The sequence below is a fragment of the Neomonachus schauinslandi genome, chromosome X, assembly GCF_002201575.2.
Source record: "Neomonachus schauinslandi chromosome X, ASM220157v2, whole genome shotgun sequence".
Classification (NCBI taxonomy): Eukaryota; Metazoa; Chordata; class Mammalia; order Carnivora; family Phocidae; genus Neomonachus; species Neomonachus schauinslandi.
In genome coordinates, this window is record NC_058419.1 from 105996185 (window position 1) to 106007553 (window position 11369).

Below are 11369 nucleotides of genomic sequence, written 5' to 3' on the forward strand. Positions count from 1 at the left end.
ACTGATTATACATTGTAAGTAGCTGATCCAATACATTTCCGGTGAAAAGCACTAATTTTGAGGGGAAAATTGAGTATAACTATATCTAACCCCAACTACTTTAAGTCATGTTATAACAGATTATTATAGATGTTACACAAATACTGATAATTTAATATTCCTGAAACTTAGAGTACATTTTATCATGATACTTAAAGGATCTACTTTCTTCTCTGCCATGAGTATTATAAGCCCTTTCTCCTAATTAATCTGCAATTAATTCAACCAACCTCCAATTAGTCTTCTACAACATTACCCTACTTAGACAATAAAGACATCTCTAGACTGGGTTTTAAACCTGGGCTAAAACAGACTTCTACAGACCAAAATGGTTCTGGGATTTCTCTTTGTAATGTAATTTAGATGTCATATCTAATTTGCTGTCATGACTATTGTTTCACTGTGCAATTTGTATGTCGCTTTGAATGGTAAAGGCATCATAGGTTTACTGAATTAAACCTTCTGTCTTTATTTAGGGTCTGATGTTACATGTTTGTGGGTATATGTTTATGTCTCAAAAGGTGCTTTTGACATCAAGCAGTGGTAGAAAAAGATTATGCTCTTTCGATATGTTTTCTCCTATCTCGGTAAATATAAACACAAACTGGAAAAAAAACCCTCTTCAAACTAAAGAAACAGTTTTAAATAATAATGACATTATTATTATTTTGCCTTGAAAGACAGACGTCGCTAAATAAGCCATTCACATTAAGGAATTACAGAAGGCCTGGCTGTTTGGTAATCTAAATTCCTTGATTCTTAATTCTATTAATCAATTCTTTCCTAAGAAAAAAACTGCCCTTTTCACTGACAGTTTTTGTGATACCTACCTCAAACATAAGATGTTATTTTTATAACTCCATAATCACAAAGAAATTCAAATGCTCCCTGGCTTTAACTCCTAAGGAACAAAGGCCATCTTACTTGTATCACAATACTCAGCTTTGTGTTGGTCTGTCTATAATTGTCCTTCTTGTCCTGGCCTGTGCATTCAAGTTTTAAACTAAAGTCAGGACTAAAGTCAGGACTAAATCTGATCTAAAGTCAGATTAAACATGGAAAGCCTTCCAGTAGACCACTGGAATAGCCTTTTAAATAATTTTTAGTGCATGAAATTTCATAAAGTTTTTACTAGATAATTACACTTCCTGATTTTGTAATTAGTGGAAGTACATGCAATTACATAATAATTATGATAGTAATTACGTAATTAAGATGTATAATTATGTAGTAAAAAACATCATGGAAATAAAACCATCTACTGTGTAAGCACAATACATTTTAAAAGTAAATTCGCTAGCTCAACTGTTTAAAAATACTTCTCTTCAAAATAAAGTGATTAGCTCACATTATGGTCTAACTGCCTGAAATTGTTCAATATTTTTTCCTTCATTGGTGATAGAAGTATATTTTTAAAAAGTACACGAGAAAAATCTTACCGGGTTTTCCCTACCCTAAGCACCCAAAAAATGACAACGTTTTGCAAATGAGGACCATCAACCACAGAACTATCACATAGATACTGCAACATCGGTGCCCACCTTTGCACTGCTGTACTTATTCCTACAAAAGGGACAAGAAGCCTGCCCACTGAAAAGATGTAACAGGAAAGGATTTTATAAAACTAATAATGTATCTGTTACCACAGCATGTCTGTAAGTCCATTCGTACATAAAAGTGCAAAACGTTAAATGTCTATTTACAGAAATGGGCTCAAAGAAAAGGAACGTTATCAGAATCTGCAAGTTTGCTGCTCAAATATATGGCAACTTTCATAGAGTACTTTAGCTATCCTAAAGAAAATGACAGAAAATGTACAGAGACAAGACACATCCACTTACAGGCAAAGCAACTATGGTGACAATTTCCTGGAAAATGTAGTTTCTCTTCTGTCACATTGCAAAGTCATGTTTAGTTAAAAAACAAAACAAAAACTAAATAGGCAGTACTGAGAGAGAAGAACAAAGCAGTATGAAACTCCATGCTGCCACTGGAAAATTATCAATGTTGTCATTCTTGTACCGAGCATAAAAATCGAACAGAAAAGTCAGCAACACAAGGAAAAGTAAACACCAAAGTAAATTTTATAGTAGCAAAATATAAGAAATAGAATCTTGTTTTCAAGCCAAAAAAAATTCTAGTTCAATGCCTTGAAGTCTTTGCAAATGTGTTAGACCAATGTCGTAATGAGGCCCAGGATGTGGCGGCTGGGTGCCTGCCACTCCGGGCACATCCAGAACGGCCCTGGGATGCAGGGGGGAAGAACTGCATTCCTGTTCTCTCTTTTACAAGCCACTGATCCCAAGAAGCTGAAAGCCATTTTGAAAATCTTAACTGACTTTTCCTTTACTTTTCTTCTTACTTAGTTAAGAAGAAACAAAGCAGAAGAACTCAGGCTTCCTTGCTTTTTTGCCCCTTCTCCTGGCCCTTGTCAGGCCACTACATTTTTTAAGTTTAATTACAAAACGTATTTCAAACGACCAGGCTGTCATGCCAATTCGACCGTAAACCTGGGTAGGCCTTCTGTAGTTTGCACACTTGTCATTTTAAAGTCTTGCCAAAAGTATGGACCTAACCAACGGGTGAATAAAACGGGAGTAGGCTTTAGTTGTTAAGAGCGAAGAGTGTCTCCTATCAGTGCTTCTCAAACTTTAATGTGCCTAGGAATCACCTGGGAATCTTGTTAAAATGCAGATGCTGAAGCAGAAGGTCTGGGGAGGACCCGATATTTTGCATTTCTAACAAGCTCCCAGGTGATGCCTATGCTGCTGGTATACTGATCACATTGTGAATAACAAGATCTTTGGTTTGACTTGGGAAAAAAATGCACAGAGAAAAAGCGGACTTGTGTTCTTCTGTATGGTATTTTCTCCCTCAACTGCTAAATTATTGAAATAATTATTTCAAGTTCTGTAAAACATTTATTTGTAAAATTTCAGTGTCTATAATTTGTTTCTTGCTGGATAATCAGTACATGCTCAGATTATATAATTTAGAAAGTATATACAAGTATAAAGGAGAATTACCTCCAATCCAACCAGAGATGACAAGTGAACAATTCCAGTGTTTCTTACTAATTGTTCCACCTTGCATACAAGCTACAAATTAGTATCATAATGGTTGCTTAGTGTTGGACGTTAACATATTGTTAGTATTTCCCTAAATCATTAAAGATTAAAACTATGTAATGTCTAGTAACATCAGCAACAACCCTCCTCAGAAGGTCAGGGTTATATGAACCATTTTTTCTATTATCAAAATTCTTTATGTGTTTCTACAATCACTTCATAATCATAAAAAGAGAGCTAACTATGTTCTCAATTGCCACATTAGAATCCTATGATGAAAGTTCACTTCAACTAATTAAAGGGATAGTTAAAAAAATAAGAAACCACCTCAGGTCATTTTTTTTTTATTTGTAAGAAAATGAAAGAAAAGGAAAGTGGAGTTTATAAGTTACCCATTTCAAAATCTATTTTTCTAAAAAAATTTTTTCATAATTATAAAAAATATAACTTAAAGAAGGGTAGATTAGAGCTTAATTGACCTTCTTTCTCCTTTTATATGTATCTGGTAGGAGTGAATTGTTTTGTGTGTGCTTTACCTGTTATTAGTTATTAAAAGCAGAGAAAAGGCTCATTTCTAAAATTTGACAACAATTTTTTCAGGAGGATAACCCATGGGCTTAAAAAAGTGGTACAAGAAGAAGTGGACCAGAGAGTCTCTCTGACAGTCTTCTTGCAAGGATTTAACAAAGTAAATTCTAAGACTGTCAACTGGCTTAGAGAGGACTCCAGGGGCTCTTTGCTACTTTTATTTCAGTACTTCCAGCAATAATAAAACTCTCCAGCTTTCACTTCAGCAGTTCAGGAAAATAGGGGAAATTCTCAACACTGAAAAGGGATCTGTCTTGAGACCCTCAGAAATCTCCAAATGCCCAAAGACATTAAAGCATATAATTTCTCTCATAGAACCCTAATTTTCTCACTAAAAAAAAAAAAAAATCACTTTTTTAGATTCCTTCACTTTTCAGTACTAGCTGTTGTCTCTCTTTTGGGTCTTCATTTTCTATAAAGTAATACAATTATTAGTACATTTCATGAGTGTAACTAGCTGAGGGTGAGGAGAGAACAGGATTCTGGGGCAGTGTGGGTGAGGAGCAGTCAGGTTGGCTCACTTACTAGTTAAGTGACTTGACATTCTTTTGATTCAATTCAAATTTGGCATCAGCGAAATGAGAGACACAATGTACTTGTCTTCAGTATAACTTGCAAAGAGCTGAAACGACAGATACTAAATCTGAAAATGTCTAAGGAACTTCAGTTACATTAATTTACAGCACACTTGAGTCAAGCCAAGCAATATAGGAAGATCTAAAATTTTTAATGCACATTGCCCTCCATTCATGGAGAGAATTACCTCCTAGGACTAACTGCTCCAATATCCTTGAAACTGCTTGTGTGGTCTTATTTTCTACTAAAAATTCATTCAGTGAAAATTTAGTGGGCTGGCCCCAAATGGCAAAGTTCAGATAAGCAAGATACAACCCTCTGCCTCAATGAACTCAGTGGAAGAGAAAGTCAAATAAAACAATTCAGGGTAAGTCCTGTGAGAAGGGCACTTAAAGGGTGCGCTGGGAATGTAAAGGAAGGAAGCCTGTATTACAGAACTCAATTTCTTCATCAGTATAATGGGGGACAATCCACTGCCACCTCACGGGGTTGTTGTGAGGACCGTGAGAAGGGAAGTGAGTGAAATTTCACCTCACTGACAGGAGTGAAGAAGCAGAGCAACCTTGACAGGCACTGCTTGGTGGGCTGTGGTCGCCCACATCCTTTGGCAAGAAACAGGGGTGACCTGAAGAATGGTCCTTCTAGGCCTAAAGAGACTCCATTGAGAAACTGGGCTTCCTGACAAATGCTTTTCATAAGGCTAAGGTTACAGCACCATCTTTTTGCTAACCTTTATACTTTAGCTTCAATTCCTTTCTTCAACAGAGTCCTAAAACCTGGTGTTTCAATTCTGACAGAGAGAAACACAACATGTTGAAAGAGGTTTGTGGAAAAATTCACCAAGAAGACCATCTGTTACTGGCTGCATTGTGTCCCACCTCCCACCAAATAATACTGGGGGCAGGGTGGTGGTGGTTGAAGTCCTAACTCCCGGTACCTCAAAATGTGACTATAGTTGGAGATAGGGTCTTTAAAGAAGTAATTATGTTAAAATGAAGTCACCAGGGCAGTCCCTAAACCAATAGGACTTGTGTCCTTGTAAGAAAAGATTAGGACACAGATGCCTACAGAGGGAAGACCATGTGAAGACAGGGAGAAGATGGCCGCCTACAAACCATGGAGACGGGCCTCAAAAGAGAGCAACCCTGCCAACACCTTGATCTCAGAATTCTGGCCTCCAGAACTGGCAGGAAATACATTTCTATTATTTACGCCACCCAGTATGTGGTACCTTGTTGTGGCCGGCATTGCAGACTAATAGAACATCCTACTACAAACAGCTGACAGAGAGTAAGAGGAGATAAGCATCTGGGAAGAGAACAGGAACAGAAAAAGTTTTGTTTTGTTTTACGAATATGGTAAAATCAAACACTAAAGCTAAAAGGCAATTTGTGCTCAATAGAATAAAAAGAAAGGCCATAGACTGAGGGCAAATATTTGCAAAAGACATAATCTGATAAAGGACCATTATCCAAAATATACTAAGAACTCTCTTTTTTTTTAAGGGGGAGAGGGGCAGAGGGAGAGAGAGAATCTGAAGCAGGCTCCATGCCCAGCATGGAGTGTACCCAGGGGCACCGAAATATACAAAGAACTCTTATTTTTTTTTCTTTCTTTTAAAATTTATTTGTCAGAGAGAGAGCACAAGCAGGAGGAGCGGCAGGCAGAGGGAGAAGCAGGCTCCCCACTGAGCAAGGAGCCCAGTGCAGGACTCGATCCCAGGACCGAGGGATCATGACCCAAGCCAAAGGCATCGCCCAACTGATCGAGCCACCCAGGCGTCCCCACAAAGAACTCTTAAAACACAACAATAAAAAAAACCCAATTAAAACAATGAGCCAAAGACACCTCTCCGAAGATATACAAATGGCAAATAAACATATGAAAAGATGCTCCCCATCGTATGTCATCAGGGAAATGCTACTTAAAACAACAAGACACCAGGGCTCCTGCGTGGCTCAGTCGGTTAAGTGTCCAACTCTTGATTTTGGCTCAGGTCATGATCTCAGGTTGTGAGACCCCCTGTCAGCCTCCTCACTGGGCATGGTGCCTGCTTGGGATTCTCTCTCTCCCTCTCCCCCTCCCCCACCTCTCTATCTTGGGAAAAAAAAAAAAGATTCTCTCCCTCCACCCTACGTCAAAAAAAAAAAAAACAACAAAAAACCCACAACGAGATCTATTAGGTTAGCCAAAATCTGGGACACTGACAACACTAAATGTTGGTGAGGATGTGGAGTAACAGGAACTCTCATTTATTGTCAGTGGGAATGCAAAATGGTAAGCCACTCTGGAAGTCAGTTTGTCAATTTCTTACAAAAGTAAACATACTCTTACCATATGAGCCATCAATCACACTCCTTGATATTTATTATTTACCCAAAGGAGTTGAAAACTTAAGTTCATATAAAAACCTACATATGAATGTTTATAGCAGCTTTATTCAGAAATGCTGAAACTTGGAAACCAAGGTATCCTTCAGTAGGTGAATTGATACTTAAAATGTGGTACATCCTGGGGCGTCTGGGTAGCTCAGTTAGTTGGGCATCTGACTCTTGATTCTGGCTCGGGTCATGGCCTTAGGGTCGTGGGATCAAGCCCCGAATCAGGCTCTGTACTCAGCAGGGAGTGTGCTTGAAGATTCTCCCCCTCTGCCGCTCCTGCACTTGCGTTCTCTCTATAAATAAATCTTTTAAAAAAATTTTAAAATGTGGTACATCTAAATAATGGAATATTATTCAGCACTAAAAAGACAAGTCATGAAAGTTACATGAAACTCAAGTCATGAAAAGACACAGAAGGTACTTAAAATGCATCTTACTAAATGGAAGAAGCCTATCTGAAAAGGCTACATACTATAGGATTCCAAATATATAATATTCTGGAAAAGGGAAAACTACAAAGACAGTAAAAAGATCAGTGCTTGCCAGGGGATAGTGGGGAAGAAGGGATAAATAGGGTGAGCACAGAGGAATTTAGGGCAGTGAAAGTACACTATGATACTACAATGGTGGATACATGTCATTACGGATTTGTCCAACAAATGTCCAATACCAAGAGTGAACCCTAAGGTAAACTGTGGACTGTAGATGATAATGCTGTGTCAATGTAGCTTCATCAATTGTAACAAATGTGCCACTCTGGTGGGGGATGTTGACAATGAGGGAAGCTGTGCCTGTATGGGAGTAGGGGAGGGGGTACATAGGAAATCTCTGTACCTTCCATTCAGTTTTGCTGTGAATCTAAAACTGCTCTAAAAAATAGTCTACTAAAAACAAAGGTGGTTCGTGGCTCCCTTTCTTTGCTTCCATAACAACCTGACCAGATTGGTGGTTTATCACACTTTGCTGCTGAATCTGTCTCCGATAGACTGTAAGCTCCTCCAGAGCAGGGAACCTTGGCCATCTTAGTTCCTTTGACATCTGGGATGGCACTCAACACATAAGTGAAAATATGTAATGTACTGTTTTTACCACTGCTGAATAAACAAAATTAAAAAGTTCAGGTGAGAAAACCCAGAGACTCTCTTTGCTCCTCAGACTTAATTTAGATAACTAGGACAAGACTTGAATGGATTCATATCTCCCCCAAACTGTTCACTTATCCCTACTCCAGCCAAGGCCCCATGGGATGAGGCAGTCAAACGGGACCATTATTTGATGCCATTGTGGAAATGGATTTTTACTTCATACATTGCCACTATGTTTCTCTAAAAGTGCCTTTGGGTCTATTATGCCATCTGTGTAACATTCTGGAGCAGTTCCAATAATAAAGCCAAAGTCCTACAGAAATAAGATTTTTAAAATGTTAGGTATTTACAGTGAATATGCAGTAAACACTTCACCAAAGTGAATAACAGTCCTTTAGCATTTTAAAGGTAAGGAAAAATACCAAATGGGGTTAATTCACATTATGGACTAATGGTCTGTAAACCTTCGTTTGAAAGCAAAGCACAGGAAAAAGCTTTGACAAGAGCTACTTCTTACCATAAAAATAAACTTCTTTCAAATAATTTGTGATTTTTCCAAATGGCCAAGTTTCAAACCAAAATTAAAACCACCATCCAGTTACAACCCTTAAAATATGGGCTTTTTTTAAAAAAAGATTTTATTTATTTGACAGAGAGAGACACAGCGAGAGAGGGAACACAAGCAGGGGGAGTGGGAGAGGGAGAAGCAGGCTTCCCGCGGAGCAGGGAGCCCAATGTGGGGCTCGATCCCAGGACCCTGGGATCATGACCTGAGCCGAAGGCAGACGCTTAACGACTGAGCCACCCAGGCGCCCCCAAATATGGGCTTTACAAAGGGAAATGGTAAAACAATCTTAGTCAAGGAAATGTTGCTAAGTATGGACAGTAAATACCTCACACGCCAAATCCAGGGCACTTGTTGACAGACAATACTTAAGACTCCATTCTCAATAATGTAACTGTATGTAATGACGGTCACTCTTCGCAAGACTTCTGATGTAACATCTATTGGTGTTCTGGCTTGGTCCAAACTGAATAAAAATATTTGCCACAGCTTTTCAATTCATTTTTTTTGAGAGGGGAAGAGGGGCAGAGGGAGCAAGCGAGAGAGAGAATCTTAAGCAGGCTCCCTGCTAAGCGCCGAGCCCTGCTACCCTGAGATCATGACCCCAGCAGAAATCAAGAGTCAGACTTAACCAACTGAGCCCACCCAGGCGCCACACCCCAACTGACTCTTAAGGGGGAACTTATCAAATGTCACTTGTCAGTAAACCTCTGATCTTGGAATACAGATAAGCACAACCCAGAGTTTCAGTTTATATCCCCCTACTAACAAATACCCTAGTACCTCTTAATATTACTGAGTGATCTGAGAACACCCTGAGCAGGTAAATTTCAACTAATCCACTCATTCCTAAAGTGCAACTCATGAATAGTAAATAAGAAGAAAGCTAAAAGGAAAAATAGTTTCATAGTTAAAATTCTGTAAATAAAATGAAAGGTTCTTGGAACATTTCATGAAGTTCCTTCTGTGACACATACATTTAATATCTTTCTCTTAGTTTATTTTCTTTAGCCTTCTGACATGTGGAAGAACCTGTCAATAACTCACACATAGTGCCGTTATGACCCTGAACTCCTGGACAGTGTACTTATTAGAAGCAAATGACAAAAAAAAAAACAAAAAACTATCCCAACTCTTAAACTTGTGAAATAGAACCACAGTAAATTGTGTGAGGGTACAGATACTGTCAATACTTCTCCCCTCTTGCCAAGCAAGAAGCTTCTAAGTAGCAATTTTGTTCCCTCTTATTTTCTGGGAGAGCAATGTACACTCCTCTAAAAAACCAGAGTCTTTAGTGACTTTCCAGATCACTCCTACATGTCTCCAAGAGTCAACAGACTTTTTGAAAACCGCTAATCATGAAAGACTGATTTAGCTGCCTCAGATAAGAATTTTGGAGATATCTGGAAGAGAAGTCCATCCCCTTGGAGTCTAAGATATCTAGGGAACAATGTGAAATGGCTAGATTCAGAAAGAAGTAAAGGGGGAGCAACTTTTAATATACTGATACCCAGAAAGAGGTAACAAACAGACAGAAACAATGTATTCATCAGAGAATCCGTACATAATTCTCTCAACTCATAATGCCTTTAAGGAAAGGCCCTTAAGGGTAAAAGAGAAAAAGCTATTAATGATACTGAAAATAAACATGGGCCAGACATGAGCCATGAACAGAAGTTAAAAAAAACTCAGTTATTAATGAAAAGAAGAAATTTTTCTTCACATTACATAACTTTACTAATTCACTGAAAATATGCCGTAGCCCAAGTTCTTGGTGAACATCCAAAAACAAGAAACTAATATTTGGACCAACTCCTCCATCTGTCGGTAAACTGTTTTATATCCAAGGACAGCAAAACCAATTAAGTCAAGACCTTTAAAAAATAATTTTTAGCCTATCCTGTAGATGGAAAAAACTGGTCAATTATGACTAGAACTGAAAACAGTTAAGACCAAATCAAGGGCAGCGTGGAGATTCTTACGGGAGGAAATCCAGCAGTATTTTTAGGTTTCTGTCCTTAAGGTTACCTCCAGCCTTAATACTGACCAACAAGATGTCGAATTGATATTCACTGACAACATAAACACTCTGCAGGTAACTAATAAGAAAAATGTGGATATTTGCCTTTTTTGTTCTTTACACGTCATAGAAAAGTTGTCAATGTGATTTTCAGGTAGGAGAAAAAAAAAACATGCACTTGTCACGACATTTTCAAATACTTTGTTATGGAACAAAGCTTTTCCCAGACCCATTAAATTCCACAGTCCCTGCAAGTCCTGCGTGAGGGTTACAGGCAGCATCCAATCATCTGGGCGAAGGTGCAGATACGCTCTCTTAGGATGGAATCAATAAATAACTCCACCCCATGCCTCTCTTTCAAAACGAACCTAGGCTTTTAGTGAACAGCAGAGACACACTCCAGCTCTATTTTTCTGTAGTAATGCCTGGTTTTTGTAGGTCCAACGATCACGTTGCCTATGCTTACTTTATTACAATTACTAAACTCTATAGAAAATAGCATTTTCAAAATATAGCATTTAAAGAGTCCTTTTTGTACTGTTCCTCCCCCAAAGCCCTGCTTTAATAGAGAACAATGTGAGACAGGCTGTGGGGACCAAAGCCGGGGATTCCTATACCACCGCCCCTCATGCAGGGGAAGCCTGTGCTCACAAGGGCCCCCACGGCCTGCTTCTGAGACAGCGGTGTGATGCTGCATGAACAGCCTGACAGTAGGTATGGCTTTTATGATGCAAATTTCCACTTTAAACTCAAAGGTAATTACAGTATTTTAACGTACCTTTCTCATGATCGGTGGTAAGTTTCTCCAGTGCACAGTCCGCATCAAAAATGTACCGGTAAAAGCACAGCTGGGTGTACAGGGACTTGTCAGAATACTGCAATAGAACAGAAAATAAATGAATACTACTACTGGCGAGGGGAGTGACGGAGATCACTCTCAACAGAGTGTATTCCCTACTCTCAACTTCTATATCAAGCAGCTTTTTTTTTTTTTTTTAAGAAGGGGGTTGAATTAGAAGGAGAGAATCATACTAATGATTTGTCCCC

The 11369-nt window shown here is 38.7% G+C and overlaps 1 protein-coding gene across 3 annotated transcripts in view; it reads right to left on the reverse strand.

Moving 5' to 3' along the window:
- Positions 1-11369, reverse strand: part of POLA1 (DNA polymerase alpha 1, catalytic subunit) — a 294407-nt gene that overhangs the window by 53766 nt on the left and 229272 nt on the right. For all 3 annotated transcript variants that reach the window (XM_021677907.1, XM_044911907.1, XM_044911908.1), the window contains one exon: positions 11101-11197. In XM_021677907.1, the coding sequence (XP_021533582.1) occupies positions 11101-11197 (97 nt within the window). The remainder of the gene's footprint in view (positions 1-11100; positions 11198-11369) is intronic.